Genomic DNA, 15,968 nt, shown 5'->3' with positions numbered 1-15,968 from the left:
AAGTAAGGCTATAGTAAGGCATAAAAAAAAGCAAAAAAATTTCAAGGCCTCGAAACGGAAGTAAGGCTATAGTAAGGCATAAAAACGGGCAAAACAACTTCAAATGCCAAAAACAAAGGCCTAAAAACGGGCAAAAAAATTTCCAAGCCTCGAAACAGAAGGCATAAAAAAGGCATAAAAAAAAGCAAAAAAATTTCAAGGCCTCGAAACGGAAGTAAGGCTATAGTAAGGCATAAAAACAGGTGAAAAAATTTCAGGGGTCGAAACGGAGGTAAAGCTAGAGTAAGGCATAAAAATGGGTGAAACAACTTCAAACACCTCCAAAAACAAAGGTAAGGCTATAGTAAGGCATAAAAACAGGTGAAAAAATTTCAGGGGTCGAAACGGAGGTAAGGCTATAGTAAGGCATAAAAACGGGGAAAAATTTTTCCAAGCCTCGAAACGGAAGTAAGGCTATAGTAAGGCATAAAAAAAAGCAAAAAAATTTCAAGGCCTCAAAACGGAAGTAAGGCTATAGTAAGGCATAAAAACAGATGAAAAAATTTCAGGGGTCGAAACGGAGGTAAGGCTATAGTAAGGCATAAAAACGGGCAAAAAAATTTCCAAGCCTCGAAACGGAAGATAGGCTATAGTAAGGCATAAAAACGGGCGAAACAACTTCAAATGCCAAAAACAAAGGTAAGGCTATAACAAGGCATAAAAACAGGTGAAAAAATTTCAGGGGTCGAAACGGAGGTAAGGCTATAGTAAGGCATAAAAACGGGCAAAAAAATTTCCAAACCTCGAAACGGAAGTAAGGCTATAGTAAGGCATAAAAAAAGCAAAAAAATTTCAAGGCCTCGAAACGGAAGTAAGGCTATAGTAAGGCATAAAAACGGGCGAAACAACTTCAAATGCCAAAAACAAAGGTAAGGCTATAGTAAGGCATTAAAACAGGTGAAAAAATTTCGGGGGTCGAAACGGAGGTAAGGCTACAGTAAGGCAAAAAAACGGGCAAAAAAATTTCCAAGCCTCGAAACGGAGGTAAGGCTATAGTAAGGCATAAAAACGGGCAAAAAAATTTCCAAGCCTCGAAACGGAAGTAAGGCTATAGTAAGGCATAAAAAAAAGCAAAAAAATTTCAAGGCCTCGAAACGGAAGTAAGGCTATAGTAAGGCATAAAAACGGGCGAAACAACTTCAAATGCCAAAAACAAAGGTAAGACTATAGTAAGGCATTAAAACAGGTGAAAAAATTTCGGGGGTCGAAACGGAGGTAAGGCTATAGTAAGGCAAAAAAAACGGGCAAAAAAATTTCCAAGCCTCGAAACGGAGGTAAGGCTATAGTAAGGCATAAAAACGGGCAAAAAAATTTCCAAGCCTCGAAACGGAAGTAAGGCTATAGTAAGGCATAAAAAAAAGCAAAAAAATTTCAAGGCCTCGAAACGGAAGTAAGGCTATAGTAAGGCATAAAAACAGGTGAAAAAATTTCAGGGGTCGAAATGGAGGTAAGGCTATAGTAAGGCATAAAAACGGGCAAAAAAATTCCCAAGCCTCGAAACGGAGGTAAGGCTATAGTAAGGCATAAAAATGGGTGAAACAACTTCAAACACCTCCAAATGGAAGTAAGGCTATAGAAAGGCATAAAAAAAGCAAAAAAATTTCAAGGCCTCGAAACGGAAGTAAGGCTATAGTAAGGCATAAAAACAGCTGAAAAAATTTCAGGGGTCGAAACGAAGGTAAGGCTATAGTAAGGCATAAAAACGGGCGAAAAAATTTCCAAGCCTCGAAACGGAAGTAAGGCTATAGTAAGGCATAAAAACGGGCGAAACAACTTCAAATGCCAAAAACAAAGGTAAGGCTATAGTAAGGCATAAAAACAGGTGACAACATTTCGGGGGTCGAAACGGAGGTAAGGCTATAGTAAGGCTTAAAAACGGGCAAAAAAATTTCCAAGCCTCGAAACGGAAGTAAGGCTATATTAAGGCATAAAAAAAAGCAAAAAAATTTCAAGGCCTTGAAACGGAAGTAAGGCTATAGTAAGGCATAAAAACGGGCGAAACAACTTCAAATGCCAAAAAACAAAGGTAAGGCTATAGTAAGGCATAAAAACAGATGAAAAAATTTCAGGGGTCGAAACAGAGGTAAGGCTATTGTAAGGCATAAAAAAAAGCAAAAAAATTTCAAGGCCTCGAAACGGAAGAAAGGCTATAGTAAGGCATAAAAAAGGGCAAAAATTTTTCGAAGCCTCGAAACGGAAGTAAGGCTATAGTAAGGCATAAAAAAAGCAAAAAAATTTCAAGGCCTCGAAACGGAAGTAAGGCTATAGTAAGGCATAAAAACAGCTGAAAAAATTTCAGGGGTCGAAACGAAGGTAAGGCTATAGTAAGGCATAAAAACGGGCAAAAAAATTTCCAAGCCTCAAAACGGAAGTAAGGCTATAGTAAGGCATAAAAACAGGCAAAAAAAATTCAAACACCTACAAATGGAAGTAAGGCTCTAGAAAGGCATAAAAACAAGAAAAAAAATTTCAAGGCCTCGAAACGGAAGTAAGGCTATAGTAAGGCATAAAAACGGACGAAACAACTTCATATGCCAAAAACAAAGGTAGGGCTATAGTAAGGCATTAAAAAAGGAAAAAAAATTTCAAACGCCAAAAATGGAGGTAAGGCTATAGTAAAGCATAAAAACGGGCGAAAACGTTTCCAACGGCAAAAATGGAAGTAAGGCTACAGTAAGGCATAAAAATGGATGAAAACATTTAAAACGCTAAAAAATGGAGGTAAGGCTATAGAAAGGCATAAAAACGGGCGAAAAAAATTTCCAAGCCTCGAAACGGAGGTAAGGCTATAGTAAGGCATAAAAATGGACGAAAACATTTCAAACGCCAAAAATGGAGGTAAGGCTATAGTAAGGCATAAAAACGAGCGAAAAAAATTCAAAACCTCGAAATGGAGGTAAGGCTATAATAAGGCATCAAAACGGGAGAAAAAATTTCATAGCCCCAAAAATGGAGGTAAAGTTATATAGTAAGTCATAAAAACAAGCGAAAAAATTTTAAACACCAAAAATGGAGGTAAGGCTATAGTAACGCAAAGAAAAACAGGCGAAAAAATTTGAAACGGGGGAAACGCTATGGTAAGGCATAAAATCGGGTGAAAAAATGTCAAATGCCTCGAAAATCAAGGTAAGGCTATAGTAAGGCTTAAAAACGGCAAACGGAAGTAAGGCATTAGTAAGGCATAAAAATGGAAACAAAATTGTTTTTGTTTCATTTTAGATATGGTATTATTAATTGAAAGTTGTAGACCCCTACCCTGCAATGTATAGTATATGTACTTCTGCTTTAAAAAAAAAAAAAATTAAAGTCACCATTTACTGAGGGTTAGGTTTTTGTAAAACATGTGACCATATCTAATAACTTAATAACTCATCTACACATATAAGCAGAAAATATTGTAATTTTTCTGCAAAACGTGACCAGATAAATACAACTTTGGCAGTTTGCTTTTACGTGTATGACCACATAAATATAAGCTGTTCATTTGTCATGTGCCATGACTTCCAAAAGCTTGAAAAATAAGACTTAAGAAAAACTATTTGAGTCCTTTTTGGAGGAGGTTAGCGGTACCGACTGTAACTCAGCACTCAGACGTGCAAACCTCCCACATTTAAAGTTTCAGTGTGAGGTCTAAAATTTTAACTCCAGACATCCGCAGCATAACAGGCACTTGCTAGGCATGGAGGCTTTTAGGCCTTTTGAAAATCACGCCTTTGTTCATTTTCAGTGCAGGGGCTAGACAGAGACAGAGAGCATGCTGGGAGTGAGAGGAGCTGCCGACGGAGAAAACATCTTTCTGTCAGAGTGAAGAAAAACAGTGGCCTGTTCATCAGGGACACACAGCCTGTGTTCCACCTTATATATATTAATACGCTTTGGAATCGCATACAAAGGCCTCACAGACTCACTGATTACACTGTTTGGACACAAACAAGATATTCAAGTTCAAAATCAACAGATTAATTCGATATCAAAGCGCTTTGAGCTAAGACCAAACTTGTTAAGAATGTGAAGTTAAAGTTTTGTTTATTCATAAATTTTTCAGGATTTTTTTTTATCTCTTGACATGTTTCGACTGTCAATTGCCAGTCTTTCTCAGAGGAGTTCTGCTGATCGCCTTTGATGGTTCCTTTGATGTTTCACTTGACTTCCATGCAATAGTTCCAGCAAGATTCCTTTTGAATAGTATGTTAAGGTTTTGTTTATCTGAAACATTTATGAATAAACAACACCTTAATTTAAAGGTATAGAGGAGGATTTTCCCGAAGTTTAGAAAAGTAACGCCCTCTCCACTCTTATAAAAAATGCACATGCACAACACTCTACCTGCTCCCAAGAGGGAACGCTTATTAAACGTGTGCACAAGCCCAGTATTCCTTGTGCAGCTCTGCTTACCAGTTGGTGTCGGCATCGCTCATACAAGCTTACGTTCCAAAAGAAAATATGCACTAACCCGGTGAGAACGACGAGCTTCAATGAATTTCTGAAAACGTAGCTCACGAGACACATAAACACTTGAAAGTGTGCATGCATAGCAAGCCAAAACTAGCTAAGGACGAGCGCGTACTATAAATAGGAGGACCAATAGTCTTGATGATCCCCTGGAATTTGAAGCAAAAATAACATCCTCCACAATACTTTTAACATACTATTCAAAAAGAAGACAAAATTAATTGCTGGAACTATTACCCGAAAGTCAGGCGAAACTTCAAAGGAACCATCAAAGGCGATCAGCAGAACTCCTCTGATGAAGACTCGAAGTTGACAGTCGAAACACGTCAGGAGATATACATTTCCTAACCTTGTCTGAATAAACAAAACCTTAACTTAACAAACTATTCAAAAAGAAGACAAAAATAATCTTGCTGGAACTAAGACCAAACTTCTTGTTGAAGGAATTTTCGTAGGAGGTATTATTAAATGCAAAAAAAAAATTAAAGCTCAAGCTCCATCTAACCATCGGAAAACAAACATTCCCTAATGGTTCATACATTTTCCATCACATAATAAACAAAAAAAAAAAAACGTATAAATAAATGCTCAAGAAAAACATTGAAAAGCTTTTAGAAAAAGACAGCATTCCTGCGCAAACATCTCTAAAACTGTCTCATAATGGATTTAATTGGCCCTAAAATGACTTTACATCCAAACTCTTTAGGAAAATGCTAAAGTACAAGATAAAGAGCTTATACAGTCGATAAGTAGCTAGAAAACATGTAGTTGTAAGCAGTGCCAGCTATGTTACGGGGCACGTGCGCTTTGGCTGAACACAGGCCAGCTCCCTCAGACGACGCAGAACATCATAAAGCATGCGTTAGGCCTGCTGCTGCTGAGCTATGTGGAAGCAAAGCGATTAAGATCAGTAGCAAAACACAAATAAACTGTTACGCTACGCTAACAGATCTGTGAGGCTTACATGAAGCTAAATCTTCACAGTCCTGTTGCACTTCACAATGCTAAATAGATGTTGTCAGTTTATCTTTTTAATTTTTGCTTTTGGGTTTGGAATGGCAGCAGTTGATGTGAATTGTGAATAAAATACCTTTCCCTTTGGATATTTGGTTTTGAAAAGTATCGCCATAACAAGACAAATAAAGGCACGTCAAGAAAAAAGAAATGCATGGGTATCGTTGTATAAAGATGACAAATAGACTTATCCATTAATATTATATTATTCCTACTCATCCTGTCTAGCAACACAGGGTGTAGCTATGGTTATAAAGTTGCAAGTACATAACAGTGCTGCTATGATACAAACAATAAGATGCACACATTTAGTCTTTTATTGGGCCTGGTCCTGGAGGAGCCCTGCACTAAATGCATTTTAGTTCGAGGGCCAAATACAGAGCAGTTTGATCTCAAGTGGGTCACAGACTTTATGCAAGAAAACAAATAATTTGAACATTATTGGGCCATAGTTTGCACTTCTGCGTATATATAAAAAACTAAATATTTAAAAAAAAAAAAAAAAACTGACCATATCCAAGCAATAACTGATAGATATGAGTCCAAAAAGGATCTTCACTTTAAATTTCCGAGATTTTTTTGACCAATTTCTATTTATTTCAGGAAAATACTATGTCTAAAATACAATACTATTTTGTAAGATTGTTTTTTCAACTGTTAACAATAAAAATGACTACAATCATGCGATATAAGCAGAGGGAAAACTGTGAGAAAAACATGAATCATTTACACAATGATTCATGTTTTCTCTGTCATTTTTACTTTCTCCTGCGGGCCAAACTGGATGCCCCAAAGGGCTGGATTTGGCCCCCGGGTCTGGAGTTTGCCACATATGCTTTAGATCCAAATTAACTTCAAAAAATGAAATTGCAATTTTTTTGGCTTATCTTGACTTGGAATTTCATGCTTTGGACTGATGGAAGAAATTGGAGATAAACTTTGTTGCAGAAAAACATAAATTTAACATCATAAATGTGTCAAATACAAACATCTACGGCTGTAAATATGAAAGTCGCTCACTTTTAAAATTTGCCGATCTCATCCCACTGAACTAAACGAAAGCAGATTTCAACGTGACATAATTGTGTTAACATAACCGTGATGATCTATGACGTGAAATGTGGAAAAAGTCAGCTTCACCAACATTTAAGCTTTGGGTGGAGGAAGTAATGTCCCGTTTGAAGTTTGAACACCTGAGATGTAGCATAAGCGGATCGATTCCACATTATGATAAGATCTGGCAGCCATTCCTTCTTTATTTTGAATCTGAATTCAGCGTGTAATAGTTCTTCCACCATTGATGTATGATATCGTTTCATTTTACAGTTCATGCTGTTTCTTTATCTTTCCATGTGTTGGGTCTATTGAACAATGCTTGAGTTCATGTATGTATATTCATTTATACTCAAAATCAATAAAAAAGATTTGAATAATAATAATAATAATAATCTATGATGTGAAATAAAGACGGTGCTCCAGTGCAGTGAGAGGAAACAGTGTAGAAAGACAGCCTGTCTGCATCCAGCTGAGGGTGAACCATTGAGTGTTTTCAATGTCAACAAAACACTTTTCCTTTAAAAAAAAAAAAGGGCAACACTTTGTCATGACTATTATACCAGAAGTGAAAAGACAAAAGCTTTGGTATGCATTTCATTTGGGCCTCCAGTCCAAGCGTACAAAAACAATGCATTAATGAAAACTCAATCAAATATTTGAGTGTCTGTTTTGAAACGTGAACTTCCCCCATCCCTCACGTAGCTATTTGCTACTGCACGTAGAGCTCTCTCTAAGGGCGAACCACTGCACGAAACAACTTGTATATCCCTCCATGTCTTTTGTGCATTGAAATGCTCAGTGTACGTCTGTGTGTGTGTGCGCGCGTGCGTGTGTGTGAAAGCTCTTTCTAACAGACAGTGGGCCTACTGAAGCTGCATGCATCCATTTGCTTGGTCAGCATAAGAATATAAGCCTCTCATGCCTACAATTAAATATTAATGGATTTAAGAGATAAATATAGAAGCTATGTGAAACCGGAGAGATGCTCTATAGAATAATGGAGAGGCTGATGATATAGGATGTCTTTTTTTTTTTTTTTGGTGTTTTTCTTTATAACAGAGGTCAAACTGAGGGATACTTTCTTTTTTTGTGTGCTTTAGGGTGAGGCAAGAACAGACTAAACTAGGTTGGAGGTCATTTGACAGCACAAGAAGTAGAATACTGACTGTTAATTCAATAAAGCAGGCATAGAATCATGTGTATAATCCTATAACACTGTGGCTATTATGTTGTGCACATCCTTCTGAAATGAATTTTTGTGTAGATATAAAGAAATGACAGTGACTGATGATACACAGCAGCCCACAGCAGATAGAGGATAACCAGAGATAGCAGTGCACAGTAGGTGATTTTACATAAACACAAGCATGTATACTGGGGTTGTGCATTGCCATGAATCTGACGATACGATTCACTATTTGCATGTCACGATACGATATATCCTGACACTAAACAATACGATAGATCACGGTATCAATTATTTCAAATTTCACCTTTACAGGTAGAAAATGGTATGAAAAACTATTCATTTCATTGTTTTCAAAGTCAAGTAATATCAAAAACAAGTTTATCCAACTGTCAAATTACATTACATTTAAGTTCTTAATTTAATAATGAATATGCACAACTGTAACGTCACATTGCACTCTCACCTTAACACAGTTGACTCTTCCCCACCCCTTCCATGTTCCTACCCTGACTCCCTCTTCCCGGTTCCCTTCCTTCTCACCTAGGTGTAAGTTTTTCTGGGGTTGGACTGGTGATGGTCACAATTATGCAACAGAATAAATTCATTTATTTAATTGCAATAACTAAAAAATTTTTTTTTTTCCTTTTTTCTGTAATCAACTTTCAAGCTAAAATACATTGAGGAGTGAGGCAGTTTAACCAGGTCTGATGTGGTTCACTAACACCTAGTGACCAGGCATTGACATGTCATGCTATGCAATTAAATATTTTTTTCTTTATGAAAAATATGATAAAAAATGTGACATTTTTTGGAACGATACGATTATTGCAAAGTGAAATATTGTGATTAGGAGTGTACCGATCTGACATTGATATCGGATATTGGTCCGATATCAGCCATAAAAAGAATACTGGATTTTATCGGACTGCATCCAAAATCTCTGATATATTATATTTATTCAATTGTAGAATACTGTATATATTATGATAAAGGTTAAAATGTATGTTTTACCAATTGGTTCATAACAAATGGGTCAGTTTTTCTCATACCTACTGTTGCTGACTATTGTTCTCTGTTTGAGTAACATCACTTGATCAAGCCTTTTCTAACACCACACACTACAAAATAAGTAATAAAAGTATGTACGATTCTTGCTGATATTGCATCGGGGCAATATCGGTATCGATCAATACTCAAGGTTGCAATATTGGTAGCGTATCGGAAGTGAAAAAGTTGTATCAGGACATCCCTAATCGTGATATATCACTGAATCATTTTTTTCTTACACCCTTAAATGAATATGTATACACATGTATTCTGATTTGTAAGAGAAATAGGAGACTGTATATCAGTTATGATTCACCTGCAGCCTATAAAGCACAAACCTGACAGAATCTATCTGTGAGAAGTGCAGCCCAGGCCCAATGCCACATTATTAAAATGAAAGCCTCAGAGCGAGGCTGAGCAAAGCACTAAGAGGATATAAACTGTGTCCTCTTCTATTACTATTGGAGCAGTGCAGGGCAGATGAGCCACAGTGGTACAATGGCTGCTCTGTGGGCAGATGGTGGGGGTCCTTTGGATGGCAAATGAAGGCACGCCATTGACTCCCAGGGATGCCCACAAACAGCTTATATACTTACGTACATAAATACAGAACAGATACCAGAACGCTAAAGGAAAAAAACTACCATCATACGTTGTTCTAGTAGAGACAAATCTCTGGCAATTCTAATTAAAACGCATATTTATTTTTTTATTAACAGTCCTAATACAAATATGGTTCAGTGATGTGTAATAATTACATTGATGGTTTTGATGCTTTGCTGCATCGCCTGTGCACACATGCACGTGTGAGTCCAGCCATGGTTTAGCCTCTCACTCTCGGCTGATAATGACTTGCTATTTTTCTGCGCCCCCCACCCCACCCCCCCCCAATGCCAAAGACACACCGTAAAACTCACTCATTCAGCTCATGAGTAAATCAATAAATCAAACTAACTGACGCACCTCCATCAACAAAGGACATTAAATTATCTTTTAATCTAGGAAAGGTCAAGACATTTCTTCAAGGATGCTGCATCAGGGAGACTTCATCAATTATAAATGTTGATGAGAGATAGTTTTTCCTGAGTTGTGCAGAGATGCAACATTGGTTCTCCTGCAATAATGATATTAAGCGTAATTTAATAAAAAAAATGGTGGTGTGTGTGTAAAACATAAGATGCTGAGCTACTTCCATCATGTAGAACTGTTTTCCTCATGGCTTTGCAGGAATAGAAACCTATGTGTAGGGCTGGGCAATATGGACCAAAATTCAGATCTTGATATTTCTTCTCTAAATGCCGATATTTTCGACTCAATAAAGTATTATTGGAAAAGCCATTCCAGGTTAAATTTGCTGGCAAAATTCACATTTATTAACAAACAGCTGCACACTATGTGCCACTTTTTAGCTTTTTCTCCTGTAAGTGACAGCACGTGTGAGTGAGTTCTGTAGTGTGGCTTGTTTAGGGTAAGGTCTGGATCATGAATCCATCTAACTGTGCTTTTCATGCTGTTCTAAGAAGTCGAGAAAGTAGCGACTCCTAAAATGAGTATTTTAATACAAAATGGCCTATAAAATAAAAGCATATTGACATAGGCAATATTGTAATTTTCTATATCGCCAAAATAGAAAACTCAAATATATATCTAGAATCTCGATATATTGCCCAGGCCTAAACCATGTGTCTTGTGTATTCCACACACGCACAAACGCACCACTCCCCCAGATCCATGCATCCACCTGCACTAAGGGTGCAGCCTTAGCATAAAAAAAAAAAAAAAAAAAAAAAAAAAAAAAAACAATGACAAACACCCTGAATGTAAGTCCCTGTGATAATAAGAGACATATATTCTTACCATCTCTTTCACATAACTGTATGGAATCCAAGCTCAGGTCCTTGATCATCCCCTCACAGGGACTTAATGGGCTGCTGATGTTGTGCGCTAAGCCTGGGACTTCCATGTCTGGATAATGATGATGATGATGATGATGTTCTTTTTAAAATGCCGTCCACGGATCGTGCACAGTAGTAATATGTGTCCAGAGTGGCTGTGGCAGTCCGCTCGGTGCGCACAGAGCGACTACTGCTCTCACTGCTCGGTTTCCGGGCGGCGCAGGCGCGTCACGGGCTCCAACTGCACCAGCAGCCACGCACTGAGAGGACGTGTGCGTATACACACACACACACACACACACACACCTGAACTTCCTTCACTGTCCGCCTAATCTCATCTCACACACCCTGTGACTGAGAGCGCGTGCTCGCCGCGCCTTCCTGCGTTCAAAGCCACACGTGTGCGCGCGCGCACCGAGTTCAACATTAGGATTAGCGCAGAGTCGTTTTGCACATTCGATGCTTCCTTATGTAATCACTTAATCCCAGTGTGTGTGTCCCCCCCCTCCCAACCCTCACCCTACGGTCCATGAAATCTGTCCAGCACTCACTCGTTTTTTTCCCCATTTCACCCCCAACGAGGCGCGCGCACATGTCCTTATTTGGCGAAGCTTTTTCTGTGGCGGGAGCGCAGGTGCACACGTGCGGAAGAGGATTAGGGCCAATTATGATTGAGAAAACAATTTAATTTAGTCGAAATTTCGAGATTAAAGTCGAAATTTCGAGATTCAAATTGAAATTTTGAGATTAACGTAAACATTTTGCCTTTAATGTCGACATTTTTACTTTTTAAAAAATATTTTCTCTATCAAATTTGGCCCTAATCCTCTTCTGTACACATGTCTGGAGGACCAAACCTGTCAAAATTAAAAATAAATGAATAACTAAATTAATATGAAAAATTACAGAAGCGTAGAGCTGCCACAGGGGAAGATATATTTTGGGTCACTGTATTGTATGAACAATATAATTATATTGTTTTGAATCCAAATGTATATTGTGTATTGGTTGTTCAAATATATTTTCCCTTGAAGCAGCTCTACGCTTCCATAAAAAATAACAAAACGCTAAGTTTAAAAATAAAGACAAATAAATAAATATAAGTGATAAAAAAAAATAAATGTTTAGAAAAAGGAACAATGCAAAAATATTGTTCAAAAATATAATATAGATTGATAAATAAAAGTGGATATAAAAAACAAAATATAATTTATTTTTATTGTATTGAAAAAAATAAATAAATTTATATATATATATATATAGTGGCAGGTTTGGTCCTCCATACACATGATGGGGTCCCCTCTGGATGAAGTCATAATGAACCCCAAAACCTTTCTCTATGGATAATGAGCAGAAGGGCTCTGACATGTGCTTCATAATAAATGAACAGTCACACCTCATTGTTTTATTCTGATGGATGAGTCCTAATGCTTTGGGGACATTTAATAATTACTAAATGTATATCCCCACCGTAATTGCTATAGGCCAGATATAGGCCATTTTGTGCAGCCCTTAAAGTTAATGAGAAAGATTACTCAAAAAACACACAAAATGACAAAAAGAAATACGGAAAACACCACAAAAAAATCATAAAATGACTCAGAAAAACTTGTAAAATTACAGAAAAATACCCAAAAAGGACAACAACAAAAGACAGACAAGATGGCTTCAAATGGATTCATAAAAAATATATAAAACAACTACCAAAATGACTCCAAAAGCACACAAAATAACTCATAACACATCAAACAACAAAACTATACAAAAATGCGCAAAATGACTCCAAAAGCACACAAAACAACAACAAAGAAGAGCAAAAAACATACAAAACAAAAGAAGAAATATTTCTGTATTAATGTTCAAAATGGGTCGACATGAATGTTGATAATTTGACCCTCGGATCAGAAAAATCTCATTTTTGTGGCCCCCAATGCAAGTCGCTCATCTCTGCTATAGGCTGTGGGTGTGTATGTCTACATCCATTATCTCATAGTCATCAGTCTTTCACACCTCTCTCTTTTTTATCAGTGACCTGCAGGGACAGGCATGCCCCGCCCACCAAAGGTCTGCATCTGTCATTTGTGTTCATTCTAATGCTCCGGGGCTCTTTATTAACACATTGTGATGATGAAAATAGTGTCACTTGCTCATGTGTTTTCTAAACAACGGCATGTGTGTGAACCGAGTGTCACTGCCTGCTTGTTTTTGTCTGATTTTGTCTCAAGGAGAGAGAAGGGCCACACAGTACACAGCAGTGTTCATGTTGACAACACATTTTGATTCATTTATAGTCATAGTCTTTTGACTAAAATGCATCTTTGTTTTTTTTGTCAAAAATGTAGTTATCAGGACAGTTATAGTCTAATTTTAGTCAGCTAAATGAGAGATTAAGATTTTATTCGACTAAATCTGTTACACATATAGTCGACTAAAATGTACATAATGAGAGTTTTGTCAGCGTAGAACTTTTAATGCTGGTGTTTCCAATGACCTGGACATCAATATCAATTTCTTTCTTACATCACCTCACACAGAAAACTAGATTTATTAACGTAATCAATAACCCTGATACATGTAAAGCTACAAGCACGATTGTGGTTCTCTGATTCCTTCACAGCAGACAAAGACATCTTACTGTGTCTGACTCCCATATTCTTCTGGTGGTTCAGTTCAGAGTCCAGGGTGTTTGACACCCCCCCCCCCTAATCTTCACCATTTGCTATTCCTGTGATAACCAACGGCAGGACTTCTTTGGTCTTTGTTCTCTTCTGATCCTGTTCCATCAATCATTATCTTCACCTTTTCTCGACTCCTTTTTACTATGCTGTGTGTGTGTGTGTGTGTTTACACATTTACCAAGTCTAGTTACCCAATTTTATTTGGAATTAATGTTTGTAAATCAACACAGACACATTTGATGTGATCATTGTGTAAGACCACATGATCAGATGTGTTCTGATTCGATTTCGTCCCATGCGACAAAATAATAGTTAATTTTTTTATTAGTCCGAAAAATATATATATATACTGTATATACAGGGGACGGGACTTAGATAAGCAAACTGCTTCTCTCGTCTCCTTTTTCGGCATGTACAAAAAGAAAAAAAGAAAAAGTGAATTTAACCATGTTGGAAATAAACTGAATAAATAAATAAAAAATAAAATATATTTTTTTTATCAACGTGTGATTTTTTTACGTAGTCATAATAACGGTCACTTGCAGTCGACAAAGGCTATGACAAAACCTTTTAGTTGACAAAATGAACAAGAAATGAGCATAACAAAGCTATTGGGATGCACACAAACTTGTCAACATTAAAGATTTCTTTTTAACTTTGTAATGTTTTGAAGGGATATTGATCGATCAACTGAGATTCATATTCACGCACCATGACCTGGCAAAGGCATCCTGTAGGTCAGGAGATGCAAACTCTCTATGTCTATAGAGGAGAGCTCATATCAATCATAAGCTGCAGGAAATCCCAATGAAAACTCACTGTGGGTGCGTTTATCTGGACGTTTAAAGAGAGCTTTTCTATTCATATTTATTCTCTGTTTCCAGGAAACTATGATTCAATCTCTTGTTAGTCTGTCAGTTATTTTCCCCCCTTATCTGAACACTGAGCTTGTTAAAATGATAAACTGTGATACTTAAAGTTATAGAAACATGGTAAACAATAATAAACACAGTATTTTCAATATGTTTGGAGTTTCGTGTTGTTTTACAAGGTTTGGCCTTCGTAGATATAAAGATTGTGGCCTTTATGTGTCATTGAACAAAAGGCTACAGAGTTTATTTCAGTGGTCTAAATAAATATAGCTGATGGTTATTGTTCAGGCTTTTTGAAGGATTACCAAACAATGTTCTGTCGTTCTAGTGAAATAAACTCTCCTTCATCTCATAATCACTCTGGGACTCAGATTGATTTGCAAAACAATTTAGATGCACCATTGGATGATAGTGTATATACTTCATGTTTAAATATCTCAGGGGTATTTGCTGCATCTGGTTTAATTAAAGGAGAAGGTCAGGCTGGTCACAACACATGACTATTCATTTCTGAGGTGAGGATTTAGCATCAGCAGCAGATAAAACATAGAAAGACGTCCCATTGGTTTTCATTCATTACAGGCGTATCTAGTTTAGGCGAGTGTGGAGGATGTTTTCATGTTTTAAAATACGCGAGCATGGTTTACCAGCTGTGCTGACTTGATTAAAGAGAATTACTCTGCATCTGTGTTCCCACTATAATTTCCCACACCAGCTCATCAGAATTTCAAATAGGCAGCATAAACAAAAACAATCCGAGAAAAGCCAATTACCATAACCTCCTAATCACTGTGTGCCACCATTTATTTCCTTTTGTCACCCCATCACCCTCTTAATTACTGATTTGGCATGCTGAGCTTATCTAAAGGGGGAGGAGGCGTCTGACCCATTCTGGAGAGCTCCTTCTCCTTCTCCTCACACCTCCATCCTTTCCTCTGTGACATCACTAGCCTGCACCCGCCCGAGTACCCTGGAGCAAAAGTCATCCTGCGTTAACGTCAGTATTCCCAATAGGGCTCCAGGAGGAGGAGGAGGAGGAGACTACTGACCCATGAACACATCAAAACACACACACAAGTACAAGTTCACCAACTCGTCATTCTTCTGCTTCCTAAATATTTTCTATCATACAAGTTACATAAACTGCTTTGGAATACCACTTAGTGTTTGTTTGCATCGGTGTCCATTTTTACAGCAAATTTCAGTGTCTTTTGACTAAAATGCAATTTAGTTTTAGTCAAAATGTAATCATCAGGGTTAATTCAGTTAGAGTCTAGTTTTAGTCAAACACATTTGATTACAATTTATGAATCATTCGGGCAAGATTCTTTTTTGTCTTCTTTTTGATGTGTATGTTGTGGTTTCATTTATTTAGACAACTGATACTTAGGAAATCAACTTTCATCTCCTGACATGTTTCGACTGTCAACTGCCAGTCTTTGTCAGAGGCGTCTGCTGATCGCTTTGATGTTTCCTTTGAAGTTTCCTTGACTTCCATGTAGTAATTCCAGCAAGATTCTTTTTGTCTTCTTCATGAAACCATAGCATACTATTAAAAAAGAAGACAAAAATAATCTTGCTGGAATTACTACGCAGAAGTTTAAGGAAACTTCAAAGGAAACATCAAAGCAATTAGCAGACGCCTCTGAAAAAGACTAACAGTTGACAGTTGAAACATGTCAGGTGATAAAAGTGGATTTCCTAAGTAACAGTTGTCTGAATAAAT

General features: G+C 37.2%; 1 protein-coding gene across 1 annotated transcript in view; it reads right to left on the bottom strand.

The window, feature by feature from the left end:
- Positions 1-11,021, bottom strand: part of phyhiplb (phytanoyl-CoA 2-hydroxylase interacting protein-like b) — a 38,114-nt gene extending 27,093 nt beyond the window's left edge. Inside the window, exon 1 of the mRNA XM_028468571.1 lies at positions 10,655-11,021. Coding sequence (XP_028324372.1) covers positions 10,655-10,760 — 106 coding nt within the window. The 5' untranslated portion in view covers positions 10,761-11,021. The remainder of the gene's footprint in view (positions 1-10,654) is intronic.
- Between the last annotated feature and the right edge of the window lie 4,947 nt (positions 11,022-15,968).

The sequence above is a fragment of the Gouania willdenowi genome, chromosome 15 (genome assembly GCF_900634775.1).
Source record: "Gouania willdenowi chromosome 15, fGouWil2.1, whole genome shotgun sequence".
In the NCBI taxonomy this organism is placed as follows: Eukaryota; Metazoa; Chordata; class Actinopteri; order Blenniiformes; family Gobiesocidae; genus Gouania; species Gouania willdenowi.
This window is presented reverse-complemented; position numbering and strand designations above follow the sequence as displayed.